This window comes from Globicephala melas, chromosome 5, assembly GCF_963455315.2.
Source record: "Globicephala melas chromosome 5, mGloMel1.2, whole genome shotgun sequence".
In the NCBI taxonomy this organism is placed as follows: domain Eukaryota; kingdom Metazoa; phylum Chordata; class Mammalia; order Artiodactyla; family Delphinidae; genus Globicephala; species Globicephala melas.
The window spans coordinates 70,387,544-70,409,981 of NC_083318.1; the positions used below are offsets into that span (position 1 = coordinate 70,387,544).

General features: G+C 41.4%; 1 protein-coding gene and 1 pseudogene across 4 annotated transcripts in view; one reads left to right on the top strand and one right to left on the bottom strand.

Annotated features, from left to right (window-relative positions):
- CORIN (corin, serine peptidase) overlaps positions 1-22,438 on the bottom strand; it is a 254,774-nt gene that overhangs the window by 56,141 nt on the left and 176,195 nt on the right. For all 4 annotated transcript variants that reach the window (XM_030880459.2, XM_060299302.1, XM_060299301.1 and 1 more), the window contains 5 exons: positions 15,680-15,911; positions 12,374-12,519; positions 11,488-11,595; positions 3,110-3,223; positions 875-985 (listed from right to left, as the gene is read on the bottom strand). In XM_030880459.2, coding sequence (XP_030736319.2) covers positions 875-985; positions 3,110-3,223; positions 11,488-11,595; positions 12,374-12,519; positions 15,680-15,911 — 711 coding nt within the window. The remainder of the gene's footprint in view (positions 1-874; positions 986-3,109; positions 3,224-11,487; positions 11,596-12,373; positions 12,520-15,679; positions 15,912-22,438) is intronic.
- LOC115865608 (large ribosomal subunit protein eL31-like) lies at positions 8,706-9,083 on the top strand (annotated as a pseudogene).

Genomic DNA, 22,438 nt, shown 5'->3' on the forward strand with positions numbered 1-22,438 from the left:
GGTGAAAGAGACAGGCAGTTCTTAACTTTTCATTATGAGTTACAAGACGGCCACAGGCAGGTCCCATTCCCATGAGTTTACCCAAGGACTTGCATAATTAGAAGGAGCCAGTTGTAACTTCATTCAAATCGTTTCCTTTCAAGAAAGCTTGTGAGAATGCAAGTGTGTGAGAGGGATGTGTTAATTTCGGATTAATTTGGCATATGCACTAATTCCTCTTTTATCAAAGAGCATCCTCTGTACTTCATACACCATAGATTGTTCGTGGAAACACTGCACAATTAATGACAATATACATCATAACCGTGATTTGGCCAGATGATGCAAAGGACTGAAATAAGGGCCAAGGGAATGGAAACAGGGATGAGTGTGGGACGATAGAATGAACCAAACTCAAGATGATAAACTGCAGCATTGGGATACTGGTGAGAGATGCCTTTAAGTCCTGTCCATGTAAGGGAGTAGATAGAAGTCTCATCTGGATCTGGAGCGAGAGTCCAGGGAAGATGGAAGACCACTTCAGTATCCTCTTCCAGGAGGTGTCAATGATACAAGAATGACTGACTATTGATAATTTATTATGGGTGATAATAGTTTTTAAAAAATTACATTCAAATGAAAAGTTCTATCGTCAAAACAATTTGAACCCAAATATTTTTACATATAAGATAGACATTTCAAACAGAGAAGTAACTTGTGGGGAAGTGTTCTGTGAGTTGGAAATAACGTGTACAAATCACCACTGGCAGCTTTTATAATAGTAAACCAGAATAGATGAACTTCGTAAGATCTGTGAAACCAGTTAGGATTCATTTAGCTTAAATGGCTGCCAGGCATTAGAGCATAGAGCAGATGGCAGAAACAAGCAGCTCACCACAGTCCCATTCGTCGGAACTGTCTATGCAGTCGGCTTCGCCGTCACACCACCGGTCACGTGACACACACTCGTGGTTTGCACATTCTAGCTCATCATCTTGGCAAAATGCTGGCAAGGGAACAAGAAGTGAGGAGACAAACATTTTAGGAATGAATGTGATTATCACTAACAGGCACATCATGGTTTGCCAGCAGGAGCATCTAAGGAAGACAAGATGTGGTCACCCACGCCTCCAAACAGGTGTCAAGACCGAAGAGCAGAACTGATAAAATCTCCTTTCTGAGAGGTCCATCCATACAAACAGCAAGCATTTAAACAGAACTACTGTCTCCAAGTGATGAGATTCTCTAGTTGTAACTACAGGATTGAAGAAGTGGTACCCAGAGCAGCAGAAATACCAAAGATTAGAACATAGGGCTAAAATCTGAAGTGGCGGGAACAGAGCACTGGGCATGAGCGGACTGAAGTCACCCTAGGATGAAAACCAGCTCTGTCCACATTTATGGGTAATTTTATTTTTTTTAATCTCTAGTATTAAATGACTCTCAGAGTCACACACTAACTCTCTCTTAGGTTTTTAAAAACTATGGCAAAACTCCTTGATTGCCTACCTAGCATCTATTACTTTTCTTCCTCCCTTTTAAAAAATGTATTTATTTTTTATTGGGGTATAGCTGCTTCACAATATTGTGTTAGTTTCTGCTGTACAACGCGGTGAATCAGCTATATGTATACACATATCCCCTTCCTCTTGGACCTTCCTCTCATGCCCACCCCCATCCAGGTCACCACAGAGCACCGAGCTGATCTCCCTGTGCTCTACAGCGGGTTCCCGCTAGCTAGCTATTTTACACATGGTAGTGTATCTATGTCAATCCCAACCTCCCAATTCATCCCACCCCACTTCCCCAACCCCCGTGTCCTCCTTTTTTAAGGGAACATGAATTTATTCAGGCCCGCACACCAGCCCCTGCTCCATGGCAAGATCCTGATTCGTTTAAGCGAGACATGGCATTTTTCTGGCTACAATTTTTTTTTCTCTGAGTACAGTTATTAGTCTAGGAGTAAAGATGGGATCGAGATCAGGGTCTTGGTCTGTGGTTTTATAGGCTGTGCTTTCCAAGGAAGTTCCTGCTCAAACCCCGCTGTCCAGGCCACGTGTCCTAGCCTGAAGAAACAGCATCTTTTTCTAACTGGTTCTCCCTAAAGATGCTTCTTTTTGCAGTTCAGTTGTTTAGGTGGTGTTTTTTGGAATCCACACAACAATAGCTGACTGCTAGCTGGGACCCAGCTCAAAGTTGGCCAATCTGAGTGAAGCCCTAAGTGATATTCCAGAGATGAGGGTGAGGTTCTCTCTCCTTCCTAGTGGCTATGACCAGGGAAGCATGGCACCCCAGGTGCTCTTGGCAGCCATCTTTAGACTCTGGTAGGAGGCAGCTAGAGGTCAGGCAAACGTAGAGAATCCCAGAAGAGGTGCTGAGCTCCTGTATCTGGCCCTACACTTGATTTTTTATATGATAATATAAGGCATATGCAAAACACAGGATAATAAAAGAATAATAATAAAGAATAAATAAAGAATAAAGAATAAAAAAGAAAATAATAATTCTTCATTGCTTAAGTCTGTTTGAGTTGGGCTTTCTGTTACTAGTAGGTAATGCATCTTAGGAGATTTTTTTTCTGATTCTAAAACTACTGGCCATTCATTCAGAATATGTAGAAAAGACAGAAAAGCACAAAAACTTAATAATTCCACCATTCAGGGATTACAACTGTAAACTTTTTATTATGCCCTTCTGATCTTTTTCTATGTGGTTATATGTACTTTCAAAACTCAGCACAATAGTACACATAATTCTTTATGCTTTGTTTTATTCATCTAATGATATGTAATGAACCCACGAGAAATTATCCTTTTAATTTAATTTTTAATGTTTGCATATTATTTCATTTTATGGTTGTATTTTATGTTCCCCCTCTTTTTGGATATTTGGGGTGGTTTAATTTTTTCCGTGTTATAAATCATGCTAGACTAATATCATTATGCATATATTTTACACGTTTGATTGTATTCTTGGCATATATTTTTACAAGTGGAGTTTTGATCAAAAGGTCTGAAAATACAAAAAGCTTTTGATACATATTTCCAAATTTCTCACTTACATTCAAAATGAGAGGTAATTAGTGTTTAAAATAAAACAGCACATTCACAAATTCACAGTAAGCACTTACAGCAATTTTTTTCATCCATGTTATCAGGGCAGTCTGGGAACCCATCACAGATGACTGTGTACTTCAAACATTGCTTGTTAGATGGACACTCCCAAAGATCTCTCTCTTTACATCCTGGAGACAGAAGGAAAGGTTATTTGCAATAGATGTGAAGGTGAAAATAACAATGGCTTTGATCAAACAATGTAAAAAAATGACAATATAAAGGTATGATTTCCTTTTTCTTAACGAGTTTTGACTCCTGTATACCGTGGAAAATGTAATTTTGAAAGCAGAAATGCTTGGTAATCTCCAAACTGCATTATAAATAGTACAGCTCTCCCAGGAGAAGATCAAAAGTGACATATGGGAAATCGGAAAAAAAAAAAAAGAAAAAGCAACTGTACTTTAACGTTCATCTTTAGCTGTTCCTTTTGCTTTCTGAGCCAATTTGCCAACACATAAGACTCATCTATAAAATGATGAGTTAACGCTTTTAAGCAAATATGCCAAAACCTAGCTAGGATCTAAATGCATATTATCTTAAAATGTAATTTCAATCAACAAATGGCGAGGCCATCTGTGTGTTTAGCACAAGAGGCTCCTCCCATATGCCAAATATCTGCAAAACTAGCTCAAGAGCCATTACTTCAGTAACGTAGCCAGAAATCTCAGGTTAGAAACTTGATCAGTTAACCTGAGAAAAGAACATCATTTGCCTAAGACCAGGACTATAAGCTTGAACTGTAATTTGCCTGTACAATCACAAGCTCTTACAATGAACTTAATAAATGTCATCTGCTTCACAGGCAGTGCATTTATACGTCCGCTAGAACATGCCAAGTGCCTGATGTGTTCTTGTCACTCCAGTTGGATCCATGACCCTCACCAGGCTGTGAGGGGTGAGAAGGAAGAGACCACATGTATTCATCTTTGAGTATCCTGAACCCCCCTGCCTGGAACAGCAGCTAGCCCTCAGCAGGACCTCGATACATGTGAATCTTAAATGGAACTTCATTTCACGTAAGGAACGAAAAGTCTCTCCTTCCCAGGGAAAGGTAATTTAGTGTAAGGTGAATGAAATGCCAAGCAGTGATGAAATAAGGGGTTTCTTTTTTTTTTGCGGTACGCGGGCCTCTCACTGCTGTGGTCTCTCCCGTTGCGGAGCACAGGCTCCGGACGCGCAGACTCAGCGGCCATGGCTCACGGGTCCAGCCGCTCCGCGGCATGTCGGATCTTCCCGGACCGGGGCACGAACCCGTGTCCCCTGCATTGGCAGGCGGACTCTCAACCGCTGCGCCACCAGGGAAGCCCTAAGGGGTTTCTTTAGAGATGCTATTTCTCATCTGATCTGGTACAAATCATTCAGAGAAATGTCATAGATGACTGACTCAGGTTTCTTGGAGTCCCTTATGAGAAAATAATCTGCTTTACAAAAAATTCTCATTGAAAAGTTATCAAAATAAGTCCCCAGAAGAGAAATTTTTACTATGGGATAAAATTAGATTTAAAGTGTTTCACCATTCAAAAATATAGGACAGCAGTAGAGTATGTGACTGCAAAACTGTAGGAAATAAATAGTGAGAGGCCTTCACTAGCTGACCATCTAGAATGGTTTTAGGCCCAGGGACATCCATTCTAGGAACTCATGGGAATATAATCTGGAGTTTTCAGCTAACCAAGAATACATCATCTGGGGCTTCCCTGGTGGTGCAGTGGTTGAGAGTCTGCCTGCCGATGCAGGGGACACGGGTTCGTGCCCCGGTCCGGGAAGATCCCACATGCCGCGGAGCGGCTAGGCCCGTGAGCCATGGCCGCTGAGCCTGTGCGTCCGGAGCCTGTGCTCCGCAACGGGAGAGGCCACAACAGTGAGAGGCCCGTGTACCGCAAAAAAAAAAAAAACAAGAATACATCATCTGGAACCAAGAGACATCATCTGGAATGTTCTGGCAAGGAGACTCATCACAAACCACATCACTTGCTAGTAGATGATGAGAGAAAACAGCATGAGTCTTTCTGACTGTTCACAAGGTACATTCCTAAGAGTACAGAGAAGAATGTGGACACTTGGAATGAAATGATAAAAGATCACAAAAGTCGATCTACTGGGACATAAGACCTGTATGCTCACAGATGGTAATAATAAGAGATAACATTTATTATCCACTATAAATCCACCTTCTAGATATTAGTTTTAATTCTTACAATAATACCATAATGTCAGGATTACAATCACCATTTTCTAAGTAAAGAAACTGAGATTTAGAGAAAATAAACAGATTGCTCCAAATCCAGCCTTACAGAGAAAGATCCAGTAGGGAAGCAGGTGCAAGCCTCTAGTTGCTGTCCTCAGTATGCATTAGAGGTAAGAGCAAAGGAAACAACGCTTAGAGTCAGACATCTGGATTTGAACCTTAGCTCCAAATCTCATTAGCTGTATGACCTTGGATAATAAGTTCCTTAATTTCTCTGAATCTCAGTTTCCATATCTCTAAAACAGTAATAAGAACGCCTGCTACAAAGGGTTGCTATAAAGACAAAATGAGTACTCTATAGGCAGTAATTTCCCTTCTGTATCTTCTCTTTTCTAATAAAAGTTTGCGTGGCCTAATGCCTCCTTTGTGGAGTTATGATGAACATAAATGAAGTAGGATGAAAAGGTCAAGACATGAGGCACATGGAAGATACCATTATGATTTTGTGAAAAAATCATTCTCTCTTTAAAGTGGCATTTTTGGTGTAATTATGCTTTAAAGGTATGCTTTAAAAGGAAAAGGGTATGACTCCATTAAAAATTAAAACTAGGTATGGATAGGATGAGATATTTAATGCAGCTGTAGGTTATGAAACCAAATAATTGTTGATGTCTGTATAACTGCCACCTCCCCCCGTACAGACGTAATGGCTACGCCCACTCACAGAGGCCACCGTGTATTGCTAAAGTGACCAACTCATCCCTGTTTGCCTGGGACTTTGCAGGTTTGAGCACTAAACGTCCCCGCTTCCAAGAAACCCCCCTCAGTACTGGGCAAAGCATGATGGTTCGTCAACCCTAAGTGCGCTAAGCGTTCTGCTGGGTTCTTCACGTTCTCTCTCAGTTTCACAAAATCTCTGCGAAGCAGGCTTGCGTCAGAGGCAGATCCCACCTGAACTGGGGCACCTTTTTCTCTATCAAAACAGTTGTCATTATAGGTGAAGAAGGCAAAGCACCTTAAAGCAGATGCTTCTTGAACTCTAAGAAGCTTTCAGTGATGCCAGTACAGAGTAAGTGGGTCCACTCATCAGGGCTGCTAACTCGAGCTACATCAACTAAAGTGTTGTCAGGGTAGAGCTGCTCATCTTCGGCCAGCAGCTGCCCCAGTGGCTGTGGATGTGACCTCAGAGCAAATCAAGGGAGCTGAGCAGTGAGGTTCAGGCCTGGCAGGTGTGACGGCCCCTCCAGAGCCTGTGACCCTGGGCCATGGAGCCCAGATCTCAAAGAACAGCCGCAGCATCTGTGGTAGCAGCCTGAACAAAGGAGCTGCCTCCCTCCCCGAACTCTGGGCCTAACCGTCAGGGGCAGCAACGACAGCACAAGTCACAGAGCTCCCATCTTTGACCAGAAAGCCCCAGTGGACCTCCCAATTCCTTAGTCACACCCCTTTTCGGGGCGTCATCTTCATGTCATCCTCTTCAAGATGTGCTGTCTCAGTACCCTGTGAAGAGGCAGGATGAAGACTTTGAAAGGGCTTTAAATTGCAGGGTGGGAGCCACCCTCAGTGACCGTAATCCTGGAGATGGGGACATCCACCACCAAAACGAGCACTACCTCAAGGACGAGGCTCCACCCGGATGCCCACATTCACTATGGAAATCAGGGACTCTGCCCAGCCTGTGCTTTGGACGTGACATGCCAGTCTGCCCTCCTCTGCCATAAATAAGACCTTGGTCTGTCAGAGATAATACCAAGCTAGACAGGACTCCTTCCCTCAAGGGAGATCCCTGAGGTGACCTGTAAGGGGACTTGCCTCCTGGATTTCCTAGCACTGTGGCAGATGGGCTCTTGTTTATTGCCCTCTGAGGACAAGGGGGCATTCCAAGCCCCCTTATATTATAAGCTTGGAATGTTATAAGCATTCCAAGCTGTGCGGGATAAAGCGCACTTCTCTAAATGTTACAGGTGAGAAAACTGAGGCCCAGAGAAGTTAAGTGACTGGCCAAAAGTCACACAGCCTCTAAGTGCTGAGTCTGGATTTAAATCCAAGTCTAGGTCTACAGAGAGCACTCTACCATTCCAGGCTGCCTGCCCAAGACACCAAATGAGACAGCGAAGAGTTAGCCAAGTAGCAAAATATCTAAAGGGAAGGAGAATGTCTCTTCCTTAGCATGAAGGATTAAATGTGATCAGAGATCAATCCTAAGACTCCTTCTGAAAGTACATTTGTGGGTATGCGACATGAGATGAACACAATGACCCTCACTCTGTCTTCTAGTCACAGAGCAGGAAATCAGTCTCTTCCACAAGCAAAGGGACAAAGAGATTGGCTTTCTGGAGTATTTAAAAGAAAAACACAGTAAAGTCCTTCTCTGTGAGAAATACACAAATACTATTAAGGAGTCCAAACAGGGAAAAAAAGGCTTTTGGAAAACTTTTAAAATCAAGTTGTAAAACCTATAAATATCAGAGCCAGAGGCTTTAAACACAGCCCAAAGGGGTTTTGACTCCAAGAAGAGGTTCATGTTATAAAGAAAGATTTTACTGCATTTTATCTATCACCCCAGAGGAGATCGAAGGTAGATGATGAAATGGTTTTTAATTATTTGAAGATAAACAGAAAGGTCCTTAACGACACTCGCATTTGTATTGTCTACCTTTCTCTGTATGTTGTATACCCTTTTATGCAGAAGAGTGATCAATTAGTAATTGTGATGTTATATTCATGTAATGAAGGGTTTTATTTCTCCAGTAGATATAAAAAAACTGTTTGAGCTATATTCCCATTTAAGTGACCCATTGAGAAGACTCGCTGCTCCCATCACAGCTCAGGTACCACCTTGTTCCTGCTGGTATAGCTCATCCAATTGTGGACATAGGCCTAGCAAAAGCTAACTTCAGTCTCACAAACTCAGATCTATAGCATGAAGGCAAAGCTCAGAAATATAATCTCATTGTTATTTTCTTTAGCTCGCCTTTCTTTTATGCCCTTCTTGTTCATTTCTCTGCCCAGATCTGCACCTTTTTCTCCATTGATTAGATATCAATGCTTGGTAAATGTCAGATTGAAAATAAGCTTCTTTCATCCAGTTGCTAGATCTACAGCCAGCTTCATCTACATAGTAGATGTTCAATTAATGACAAACTATCACTTTAAGACATGGAAGTGCTTCTGTACTGACGCAGTACTGACTCTGTAAATCACTCCTATCTTTTAGACTTCTCTCCCATGAAGCGATTCTGGAATGATATGTTCATATTTACATAATTCTTCCAAACACTTGCTGAAAACTTTTCTAATAATGACAATACTTCCGACTGTTGTTTACACTAACAATTATACAATCAGTACAACTTCAACAACAAAAATTTACCACAAGAGCAGGAGACACTTCAGAACAACATTACTCCCAGCCCAGCTGGATGGCTCCCGCAAAGAAGGGAAGCGAGAAGAAGAAGGGCTGGCCCGCCATCAATGAGGTGGTGACCAGAGAAAACACTGTCAACATTCACAAGTGAATCCATGCAGTGGGTTTCAAGAAGCGCACCCCTAGGGCATTCAAAGAAATCCGGATATTTGCCATGAAGGAGATGAGATTTCCAGATGTATGCATTGACACCAGGCTCAACAAATCTGTCTGGGCCAATGGAATAAGGAATGTCCCATACCATATCCATGTGCAGTTGCCCGGAAAACATAATGAAGATGAAAATTCACCAAACAAGCTCTATACGTTGGTTACCTATCCACCTCTCACCACTTTCAAAACTCTGCAGACAGTTAATGTGGATAAGAACTAACTGTTGATTGTCCAATAAGGTTATAGAACTGCCAAAAACAAACACTACTTACTGCTAAATGTTTAACGCATGTATTTTAAAAGTGTATTTACAAATGGTGTGCTTTGACCTCCATGTTTTCCTGCTGCAGAAGTGTCAGAGAAACAGCGTAGATTTCCAACACATCAATTATTTTATAATTCAATTAAAGAAGTACTGTTTTGAGGGGAAAACCCAATAATGTTGTTAAAATTTTGGAGGAGCTGCAGATGTGTGAAAGTGAATAGTTAATAGTCATAGTACTCAGGAAAGCCCAAGCATTTAAGTGCATTCCACTCCACAATGGACGGAATAAATCAGAAAGACAGGAAGCTTGGAGTGAAACCCAGCTTTGCTGGAGCTGCTGTTTGCATTACCAGGTGGTATGCCTATCCACGCCCATGGAAACAGAGGGACAAACTGAGCAAGTAGGCAAAATGGGAATCCGAGGATTTCCCAGTAGTCCTCCATTGGGCCTTCCTCTACTGCGTGACTTCTTCATTTGATTTTCACTGCTGTGTTCTCCCAGAGCATGGGACATGCCCATTCAAACGCGTGCATGCGGCCCAGTTGCTTTGGAAAACTTAATGAGAATTCTCTCATAGATTAATACTGTTGGGGCAATTAATGTTCCAAATGTATTAATTTATTACTGACTTTTAACTTTCCTTAACCAGAACTCTCAATAAGATCGTCAGTCTTTTGAGTGTTTTATAGAGATTAGACAATTTATTCGATAGTTCTCATGAGCCTTTAATTGTGAGATTAAAGTACTGACAAAAACTCATTACTTAACTAGAAACCTGACATTTTAGGATCACTTGTACCCTATAGTGCTTTAAATTTCTTTTTTACAGAATATACTCTAGAACTCAGACCATTTAATCTTCATAAGACTCTTTTTGAGACTAAGTTTTTACATTTCTCAAATATTTATTCCCCTACTGCAAATTTCGGTCTAGCCACCCAAGGAAGTATCATGTAACCTCTTTGGACAATCTAAGATAATCTATTTTAATTTGCATCTCAGAATACCATAACCCATCAAAGCCATAGTGTAGTGAAAAAATCCAATAGTTTTTTTTTTTTGCGGTATGCGGGCCTCTCACCTCTGTGGCCTCTCCCGTTGCGGAGCACAGGCTCCGGATGCGCAGGCTCAGCGGCCATGGCTCACGGGCCTAGCCGCTCCGCGGCATGTGGGATCCTCCCGGACCGGGGCAGGAACCCGTGTCCCCTGCATCGGCAGGCGGACTCTCAACCACTGTGCCACCAGGGAAGACCCCAATAGATTCTTAATAAATCATTTATATAAGGGATATTCAATGAGCTTTGATTTATTTCTTTACATACAGACCACAAACAAAGCAAACAACAGTAGCTTCTCAAAACACTGTATGTTCCTCCCTAACAAAATTACCATCATTCTGACAGTTCTAATTTTCTAGAAGATGCACTTATTCATATTTATAGTAGCTGATAGGATTTCAGTTGATTGCTTGTGACATTTTGTCTGGACCAGAAGGGCAATGTCTACTATGGAAAACTCATTTTGGGAAGCAAGGCAATATTTCATCCCTCAAAGGCCAAAAGAATAAAATGATTTCAAAAGATGCATTGCCTCATGTGCTTTCAATGGCAAAAAGTGTCAGGTTTTTTAAGCAGAACAAGCTAAATAATCATAACCAAACTATTCTTTGGGGTAGCCCTTCAATCATTTTGCTTTACTCTAAGATATTGCTTAGTAAAGAGCACTGTCTGTTTTCTATTCCCTGACACACTTTGAGGTTACAAGTACAAAGGTTTGCAGGGAAATAAAATGGGAATTAGCTCCACTTAAATTGCCACTGGCATTTCTGGCCTTTCCATTGGTGATTTTGGAGTTCAAAGGCAGAAATGTCAGGAAGAGTTTTATCCTTTGCTGACAGAGACAAAAATCAGAGAGGGCATGAAGATAAATCCCAATTAAATTTGAATGTTAGAGCCTGCACTCTGTCTTTGTGTGTTTAGATGCCTATTTAAGAATATGGGAATCATAGGCAAGGACACTATTATTCTGACCTTAAAACAGATGACAACTGCTTTAGAATCTCTCAATAAAAATAATCTCTTACATTTGTGAAGAGTTTCTTCTTTTACTAGGAGTTTGCACATATGTCATCAAGGTTATAAACAGAAGTGTAATTTAGGGGAAATCAATGGAATTAACAGGAAAAACACTTATAATTCATGTTTTGCCATTTGATAATTTAAGAAGTAAATGCCTTAGCATTCAATCCTAGTCACTACTTACAACCGTCAGTAAACAATGGACATATTTTAACACAATCCCTTTATCCTAACGAGTTATTAGTGTACATTCAAGAAAAGTGCCATCTCACATACATACCACAGTTTTCTTCATCACTATCATCATCACAGTCAGCCTGGCCATCACATCTTCTGGAAGCCAGAACACACCGTCCTGAGCTGCACTTGAAGTGACTAGGTGAGCATTCTGTTAAAAGCAGTGGGCCACATTACTGTCAACAGACAGAAAACCCAGAACCATCAGCTAATTTATCCATTTACATGTGGGATGTTGTGGAGAAGTTATCACTGGACATAAGGATGGACCTTCACAAAACTGAAATGGTCAAAGTTTACTTGGCTTTCTTCTGTCTGCCTATCAGCATCTTTTTCCTTCATCCTTGACATCACCTCTTCAGATCAGCTGTTTTGTGTCTCTATGCTTTCCAGCAATGAACTCTCTTTCCGAATGGACAGCCTAACAATTGCTGGAGCCTGAAATGTCCTATGAAGTCAATGCTTCTAACTACCCAGCTGGCTTTCCTTTAATGTGTCACATTGTTTCCCATCCTAATCTTTCCACCTAGTGGGCAGGTCCTTGATTCCATTTCTCTACTTGATTATCCTACATCGCCAAGGTCTCTGAATGCTTTGCACTTGAAGGAACCAAGGCATGATCTTCACCATTACCTACAGGGGCCCCAGTATAAAAGCAGCATCCCTATATAATGGACTCTGTGAGTTAAGTGTGTTTAAAATAAATACCTAGAGTATTAAAGTCATCTCTGCAATTTATTTTTTAAATGAAGACAATGTCTAACAGATGGGCATCAAATTCTTCAGTGTAATCAAGTTTATAGATTCACCACCTATGCAGCCTTTCTACTGGTAACTAAATACAAACAATAACAACAGAGAAACTTCTAAAAGTAGCTGACATATTCATCCATGTTAGATACCCCATTGTAATTAATTTAAAAATTAACCTTCCACATCGTCATCAGGCATTAGACAGGTTTGACTGTCTGAATTTTCCTCTGGAAATTGATTGCAATCTGTGTCTTCTGGCCATTGTAGGCCCACAATCCCAAGAACAGACTCACAGCGTTCTTTGGAATGCTCACACAGAGCTCTAAAAGAGCGAGAAAGACAAAATATTACAAGCGGAAACAGCCACACCTGATGTTAGGCCTCTATGTAGGGTTTTAATTCTGTATGATTATGGGTTGGCGTGTATATGTGGTGTGTGTATGCAGTGTGTGTGCGTACCAATGTATATATACGAATGCACATATACACACTAGATATTTGGGAAACCAAATTGAGTAATATCGCTACAAGGGGGATACGTTCCAGAAACATACTTTCACCAAAAGAAACTCCATTGCAGAAATGGAAATAGAGATGTTCCCAGAACACGGATTCCCTCCTCCAGTTTGCCTTTCCCATTTTCTCTTTTTTCTTTCAGGCAGACACACTCCAGTGTCTTTTGTTTTAAGCAGGGAAGCCCCCAAAATCACTTGGACAGTCTGCCACCAAAGGTCATGGAATCTATACAACACCCTCAGCCTCGGCCCCCTGTGGTGCCCTGGGATGTGAGCCATTTCCTGTGCCAACCTGGCTTGCCTAAGGCATTATTACTTCAGCTTACACCAAACCCATTTGTGTTGAGCTCAAGTTGGTAAAAAATGAAGTTTGTTGGTCTTTGTTAAAGAAAAGACATACTAAGCATTGTACTAGGTGCTTTTATGTGTATTATCTCATTTGTACCAGAATATTTTAAAATTGAGGTATCAGCATGTCTCAAAGAAGATGGCTTTACTTCCTACGGGGAAAGAAAAAAACAGTTTGCCTCAATATATTACCAAGAAATTAGTTACGGATTTTTTTTTTTAAGTAGACATAATGAAAGTAAGTTCCTAGGCAAATTTTTTATTTCCCTTTAAATACGTTCTCATTTCTTAAAAGTTTCAAACGTTAAACCACTACGTTAATTTCAACAGGTAAGGAATGGTTAGCAATTGAATGGAGACGTTTCAGAAAAGGCTCTGTCTAGATTTAAGTCTGTCTAGATTTAAGTTAAGATAGAGCATAACTTGATGCTGGTTTAGCCTAGGAATTGGGGGCAAAGACAAAGCCATGGCATTCCCATATTAGGTTTGCAAAAGTGGGAAGCTCAACGGTGTTTAATAACTCTCTGTTGGACTGAATAGTTTTGTTGCAGATTAATATAAAAATGTATATAACTCAATTGCTGCTATTTTAAATTAACCAAACGATACCTAATTTAGATGGAAGTCAGGTAGTGCCTGACTCTATCATTTTTTTTTTCCCTATAAAATGGAAATACAATATGTGGCACTACAACTCCCTGGCACACCTGTTCTTATAATAATCTGTGCAGTGCTCAGCCACAGAGACAGCAGTCCTAAAAGGTTATTTTGAGGATGATAACTACACTGAAGCATTCAGCACATTTTAAGAGCTCAAGAATGTTAGATATTTTCCAATTCATAGCTTAAAAACTGAATTTTAAGATCAATAACCAAGCTTGGCAAAAGGAATTATGTGTTACCCCATGAGCATATCAGTATATTATTCTTGCCATAATCCAAAAATTTTTCTTACAAATATCAGAATGTAAAACTCACTTTGATAGCCACTGGAAATGAAAGATGTACGTGTATGTGTAAACCTAAGAAACAAAACTCAAGTGTCTAGAAGTTCAACACTTTATTCAAAATGTTTATTCTAAACATTTATTCAAAATGTTTATTCTAAACATTTATTCAAAAATGTTTATTGAATAGTATTTCAGGATCAGTCTTATCTTAGGCATTTTAGTATGAAACCTAAGTCCTAAAATTATCAATCATATGTGGATATAAGTTTGTTTCAGAGAACACTGCAATAGGGAAATTCTTATACACATATGAAAAGAAAGTCAAATACAAGAATTTGTTAAGTACTATTGAAAGTAATTATTCACTATCATCAACCTTGCTTAGGAAAAGTAGAATAAGATTTATAACTTGTTAACATAAAACTGGCAGATGTTTTATTAGTGATACTTTAAAAGGCATTTAATAGAAATGTTCAGAATTATGTTTGCACAGCCAACATTAAATTTTACTCTATTTGTATAATTTGTTTAGTTCCCCCAAATCATTTTTAAATTTTGCTTCCTGTCCCAACTCTATAGATGGCCCTACCTTGTCATCCATTTGATATTTGGCATATAATTTACTGTTTTCCCATCTGTCCACTGTATTGATATTCTTGCTTTTTCTTAAAGCTCTGAGTGACTTCTGATCCCAACATATGGTTTCCATAGTTACCACTCACATTTAGGCAGGCACATCTGTGTATTCACCCCTTGATGGAAACCAGCCCTGAGAAAAGCAGCCCTCACCTCTGTGACAGCCACCTTGTAGGTGCACATTCTCTGGCTATGACCCTGAACACACAGCATAGAAGAGGGACCAAACTGCCACAAAGCAGTTAGTTGCGCTCCTGTCCTAACATCAGAGCTTTGTTTATTCTGGGCTTACAATCACTGGGCACCACTTTACATTTATGTACATTCATCTAATCTCACAACAACCCAACCCAACCACCACCGCTATCCTGATCTTACAGGTAAAGAAACTGAGGCTGGGAGAGACTGAGGAACCTGTCTCAGGCTACAAGCAGCTACAGAAGAGCCAGGATTTGAATCAGGAGGTGGACACCAGAGTAATAATCTTAACCCGTAGGGCATCACTCATATCCTAAGTTCAAGCCACACTCTTGAAATACCGTCCTGTACTTCATCTAACCAGGTAAAAAAACAGCAATGTCCATCCCCCGTCCATCCTGTGAGTTTGGTGTGATGACTCCTTCAGCCCACTCTTTGTGTAATGTCTCCTAACTTTTGATGCTATCAGAAGGCAGCATTTAAAATACATCAACACTGCTAGAGAAACAGGCAGACACACCCCTACTGCTGACTCACATTTTAAAAACCGCTTCCTGATCCAACAAAATGAAACACTTGTGATTTCATTTGATTAAAGTCCATGAATTATTATAAAAGGCAGTTCATATCTCTCTTGTTTGGTATTTTACTAATGAATTCTTACTCAGATATTAATTTTAGAATGCCTACTTCTTTACTTTTTAAATAGGTAATTTGTTAAATACAGGACCTGTTGGCAAAGTATGTACTTTGTCTAAACTCAAACGATGTCTTCATTCCCTTGGTTCTCCTTGAGGGAAAATGAGGATGCCTGGGGGAGACCCCAATGTATTACCTGCAAGGAGGGATACGCTGGCTTGTATTCTTGTCACACTTTGGTACCAAGATGGTGCAAGCAAAGAACATGAGGTATTTGTAACAGTTGGTTTGAACAAGTGCAGGGAAAAGAGAAGACTCCCAGCTGATGGATGCCTCCTTTTGAGTCCTGTGGCCGAGGTAATTTGGATAATTTGTATGGTTGTAGGGCAAATTCATGCAGAGTTCCAACGTAATTGGTTCACACTGACCTAACAAAAAAACACACATACAGATACATATTATATTTTTAAATTTCACCTGGAAAACAATTTCTTTAAAACTTACAAAATTAAAGTCTAGGGCTTCCCTGGTGGCGCAGTGGTTGAGGGTCCGCCTGCCGATGCAGGGGACACAGGTTCGTGCCCCGGTCCGGGAGGATCCCACATGCCGCGGAGCGGCTGGGCCCGTGAGCCATGACCACTGAACCTGCGTGTCCAGAGCCTGTGCTCCACAACAGGAGGGCCCACAGCAGTGAGAGGCCTGCGTACCGCAAAATAAATAAATAAATAGATAGATAGATAGATAGATAAATAAATTTTAAAAAGTCTATCGTACCCTCTTTCTTGGAAGTAGCTAAGACTAGATGTAAGTAGTATATGAGATTGCCATCAAAAGGTAAATAGTGTGGTCAATGAAGTGTCTTGACACACCAAGATTCATTTCTGTATACGGAGCTGCTAGCACACTGTCCAGAATGCATGTTTTAGAGTCTTTCGCATTTTTTTCCCTCGGCTCCACTTATCTGATTCCTTTTACTCACTTTGTCTTCTGATTTATCCATTACTTCTAAACTAGTGTATTCCCCGCCACCTTCATAGCCATTTAAAAAAATCAATGAATTTGGCTAAATAGGCAATTAGATGACTTTTTTCTATACGTTTTATTGTTGATCAGTGTATAAGGCTATACAATCTCAGGGCAAGAGGAGGCTGAGATCCGTTAGCCATCCATTGCCAATGAGATAACCCCTAACCCTTTAGCTTGGCATCCAAGCCTATTTCACACTCCAAATCACAGCCTAACTTCCCAGCCTCGTCACCCATGACTATCTCGCCAGCAATATTTCCTGGGCGACACCGGACATTTTAAGAATTGCATGCGTCCTTTGTGGGTCCTGTTAGCTTTTATCCCCTTCTTTCCTTCACACACTTGTAATCACTCCTCAAATGCAATCATGGTTCTAGCTGCCAGGTACATAGGGCAACTGCTGATTGGAATCATCCTTCCCCATCCTCCCCTCTAAGCTAATTTCTCCTTGTTCTGCAGCACTCAGCACAAACCCCTCTTCCAGGAAGGCTTTCTGGCCAACCACTCTTCCCCTTCCACTCCTAGTAGGAGTCTCCGCTGAGCTCCAGAGCACCTCCAGGGTGTGCATGCCATGCACTCATTGCCCTCTGCTCTATTCTTTACTTACTTGCCTTCCCCATACGATTTGAGAGTTTTGTGAAATGAGACCTCATCTCTTTTTTTTAATTGAAGTACAGTTGATTTACAATGTTGTGTTAGTTTTTGGTGTACAGCAAAGTGATTCATAAACACACACACGTATATATATAAAATTAATTCTTTTTCAGATTCTTTTCCATTATAGTTTATTACAAGACATTGATATATAGTTCCCTGGAGAACTTATTTCTTGACCTCAAAGTCTGCACCAGGCATAGTGTGAGAATTAAGGAAGGAAAGGAGGGGGGAGGCATCAGAAACTATCCTAGGCACTTTAAAATGTAAAAATAATGCAAAATAGAGTCCCTGGCATTGAAGCACTCCAAGTCTCCAGAGGAAGAAAGACACATGCAGGTAGCTGCGGTATAACATGAACAGGTTAGGCTAGTGGGACTGAACAAAATGCTAGAGCCCGGAGAGACAGGGTGGATAGGAGCAGTTTGGGAAGCCTTCCCAGGATAAGCGGGGTTTGGGCAGGTTTGGTGGAATGCGGTGGAAAGGCTCTCTGTCCCCTCTCTGTCTGAGGTGGACGTGCTTCATTCCCAGAGGAGAGAGGAAATCAAGGGAGTGTCTTGGTAGAATCAGGTCAGGTCCACCAGAGATTTCATGCCTTATTAAGAGTAATTATTCAAATTAAATTTAATTATTTGACTAGGAAATGGTATGCAGGCAAACAGATTAGCAATAAGGACTGCAGTGAAATATTAAAACAGCTCTGGGACTATTTCGTAATGTAAAGAGTCTGAGGGCTTTGCAGAGATTATGCTGATAAGGAGCCTGATACTGGCCAGACTGAAAACTCTCACGGACCAAGTATGTAAGACTCTCAGTTTATTGAGGAAGAAGTAACACTCTAAAGCTGGCATAATCCTGAGGACGCCTACAGGGTGGAGAAAAGAAAAAGACACAGAGGAGGTATGGGGTTGGTTCAACTTACCACTTCTTTGATTTGTGAAAGAGGAGAAACACTGAAATGTTTTGAGTTCAGATTATACACAAAAAATGCATATTCCTTATAACAATGAAAACAATACAAAGACACATATAGGAAAAGCTCTTCATCTCCCCACCTCCCTCTCTCTTAACTTCCCTCAATGCCAAAAGATGGGTTTCCTCTTCAGCTTGCTTTTGTTGCTTGATTACCTGTCACGACCATCTTACAAATTAGTAGAGGCAGCTCACACTCTATATTTTTCTTAATTTCTTTAATATACTTAAAATTTTACAAAAATGGGATCATTCACATATATTTTGATGCAGTCTTTTTTTTCCTGTAGATGTCTTTTCTTTCTCTCTTCTTCCTCAACTATCCTATCAAGTTTTAACTTTTTATCAGTTTGTTTCCTTGAGATGATTAATAGGCATATCACATGCATAACTTCTCTCTTTTGATATGTGGGATGTATCGATTTTGATTTAGGATAAGATATAGGCTTTAAGTGTCTCAGAGTCAAGGGAGATGAAAGGATTAAGTTACGATCATATATTATTCTGAGATCTTTACTGAATGCGGTGAGGTTGTTTTGTTTCCTTCATAAAGGCGTTCTTCACAAAGTGCTAAGCAAGAGAAACTCTCAAGTATCTGGCAACCTCAAATTCTGTGATTTATGGTATCAATAAACTTTTATATCTTAAGCAGTAGACTCACTGACAAGCCTGACTGACATTAGCCACTAGAGGGCGATCACGTCACAAACATGTGAGGACGTTTAGCTGTTGCAGGGCTGTATAATTCAGTGTGAGCTTGAGGCAGTGCCTGGCATGGCATTCTGAGGACAGATGAGGTTTAATAAATATCTGTAGAAAAAAAGATCCTGATGGAGTCTCAATGATAGCCCACCTTTCAAAGTCTGAAACAATATTTGATAAATTCAACCTAAAGAAAGGACTGTTAACTAAACGATGTTACATCTTCATCATGATGCAATACCTGAAGCCAATGGAAATCATGTATTAGATTGATGGTCGTTTACATGAGAACATGTCATTTCCAACATCCATTGGCATATATATCCGAGATTCATCTTTGCGTCAAAACTTTAAAGCTCTCTTTATTATTATTTAGTTTTTAGAATTTGAAGAGCTATTGTAAGGTCAACACCCTTATACCTACTACCCAGGTCAAGCAATTGAACTCTGCCAGACATCCCACGTACCCTTCCATATCCCCTGTCTTATGTCGACCTTCTCCTTCCCCGACAAAGTAAATGCTGAGTTTCAGAGTCATCACTTCCTTGCTCTTTTTCATAGCTTTATTACATAAGTGTGCACCACATCCTACACACTACAGTTTGGCTATCCATTTTTGAAAACCAAATTGAAGTCTCTTATACTATCTATGTTCCCCCTCCCCTCCATCTCTTTATTTTTCTTTAATGTTTAACTATTGAAGAATCCGGGGACTTGACCTGTAGAGTATGCCAGAGTTTGGATTTTGCTGATTGCACACTCGTGGGGAGGCTAAACATGTTCCCCTGTCCCCCTTGTCTCCTGAACACTGGCAGCTGAAGCCAGGGGGCTGATTAGGCTTCATCCCTTTGGCAAGACTAGGTGCTGCGATGTTCTTTCATCAGAAGACACATCCGTCTGATTTCTTTTTGTGACTTCTACAGCTCTATGTCCATGCGCAGTGCCTTGCCCTGTTAATCCACCTGGTTACCAAATGGTAATATTCGAATTCAATCATTTATCTTCCACTTACTAGCTGGGAATGCTTTTAGAAAGAGGTTGTTCCTCTCATCTACTATTTGATCCTGAGAACTGAAGTCCTTAATCATTACAGCATATGGCTTTTTGACTACACCCCTATGCTATCTGTTCCTTCCACCTAGAGATTGCAAGGAGAGGGCAGGAAATTGACAGACCACTGGGAAATTATTTGAAGAACAAAGCTGTTCATTTCTTCCTGGATATAACTTTTCAGTGGGGGGGAATCATACTGCCATCTTCCCACTCATATATACGACTTTGGTTTTCCTTTTCTGTTCTTCAAATACACTCAGACAGTTTCCCTAGCATCTCACTGTCTCATCAGCTTCCTCTTTCATCACAGGTGTTCTTGCCAGGTTCCCTCCATATATATTCAGCAAACATTTGAACATCCCCTCTTCTGAGCGTCAGGCACTGGGCTAGTCACTCGTCCCCATTCCTTCTCTGTTATTAAAAATAAGTATTGGAAGAAAAATGTACACAAGTAAACATGTAGAACTAAAGGTTGATGGAACACTATGGGAAACCTGGGAGGGTCCCTGAGGCATGACAGTCACACCAGGCTTCATACAGCCATGGCGATCATGGGCGCAGGGAGGTGGGGAGAGACACATGCCCAGGAGCTGCTCTCTCCGCCAGGTTCCCGCAGATGTCTGGATTGCACTCTACAAGGTACAGGTGATGGATTAGTCCCTCCACACCAGACTGATGGGAAATAACATTCCTGATCCTACCCGCCAAGGCAAGGACATGTCTGTATTTTGCCTCCCAGCAGGGTGCAAACATGTTAAAGATTCTGGGCTGGAGTGGATGTGGTGATACTGTGATACTTTTAAGCCTCTCCATGCACAATATCATCTGAGATGTGTTCTTTAGGCTTTTTTAAATTGTAGGCACTTCTGCTAATCTGAGATAAACCATGGATCTTATCCACTGAAAAATACGAAAACCAGGGCTTCCCTGGTGGCGCAGTGGTTGAGAGTCCACCTGCCGATGCAGGGGACGAGGGTTCGTGCCCCGGTCCGGGAGGATCCCACATGCCGCGGAGCGGCTGGGCCCGTGAGCCATGGCCGCTGAGTCTGCGCGTCCGGAGCCTGTGCTCCGCAACGGGAGAGGCCACAACAGTGAGAGGCCCGCGTACCGCAAAAAAAAAAAAAAAAAAAAAAAAAAGGAAAGAAAACCACGAAGACTTTTTTTCACACCCAATTGCAGGATGTCACTAATCCCAGCAGCCTCGTCAGGCCACAAAGCAATAATTCTCAACTTTTGCTGCACACGGGGGTCACCTGGGGAATTTTAAAAATACTGATGCCGGGGTCCCACCCAGTATATCTTCAGGGACCATTGGAACGTTATTATAATATTTTATGGGGTGGCAAGAACCATTATCTTTAAGGACTAGCCTCCCAGCAACTCCAGTGAGAGGCTGACTCCACCGGAAAGAATGTCCACGTTCTCCAAACTCATATTCCCCACTGGCAGGGAGCCAGAGAAAGAGAGCGCTGCTCAGTCGTGCTCCAGAATCTAAGTAACAGTAGTCTCTGACAGTGTCCAAGATCTTTAACCAATTAATCACATTTTCAAGTGCATGAAGAGTTTCCTGAGAGGAGATGATACTCGTCCATATTTACAGAGAACCAAGTAGACACACACCATCCTGAAGCTCTTTGAAAAATAAGGAATAACATCTTTACTCTCAGCTGGAAGTTAGGCATATACACCGCTTATGTGCCTAGCAGAGACAGCAGCTCCTGGGCATGGGTCTCTCCTCGCGCCCATGATCGCCATGGCTGTATGAAGCTGGGTATGACTGTCATGCCTCAGGGACCCCCCCCCCAAGTTTCCCACAGTACTCCATCAACCTTTAGTTCTAAATGTTCACTCATGTACTTTTTTCTCCAACACTTATTTTTAATAACACAGAAGGAATGGAGACCAAGGACAAGCCCAATGCCTGGTACTCGGAAGAGGGGGTGTTCCAATGTTTGCTGAATATATATGGAGAGAACGTGGCAAGAACATCTGTGATGAAAGAGGAAGCTGATGAGATGGTGAGACGCTAGGGAAATGGTTTGAGTGTATTTGAAGAACATAAAAAGAAAACCAGGGCTTCCCTGGTGGCACAGTGGTTAAGAGTCCGCCTGCTGATGTAGGGGACACGAGTTCGTGCCCTGGTCCGGGAAGATCCCACATGCCGCGGAGCGGCTGGGCCCGTGAGCCATGGCCGCTGAGCCTGCGCGTCCAGAGCCTGTGCTCCGCAACGGGAGAGGCCACAACAGTGAGAGGCCCGCGTACCGCAAAAAAAAAAAAAGAAAAAAAAAAAGAAGAAAACCGAAGTTGTATATATGAATGGGAAGGTGGCCATATGATCCCACTGTTGAAAAGTTAGCTCCAGGAAGGCTGGAATCAGGTTTCCCTTCATTGCCATCAAAGTGCCCAGTGCCCATCCCAGTGCCTGGGACATCACAGACACACTAGAAATACTGGTTGAATATACATGATAAAAGGAGTATTTCCTGCCATATCAATAAACGAAGGATGTCACAGTCACCAATGATTGTAGCCCTCCAACGTGAGCTGA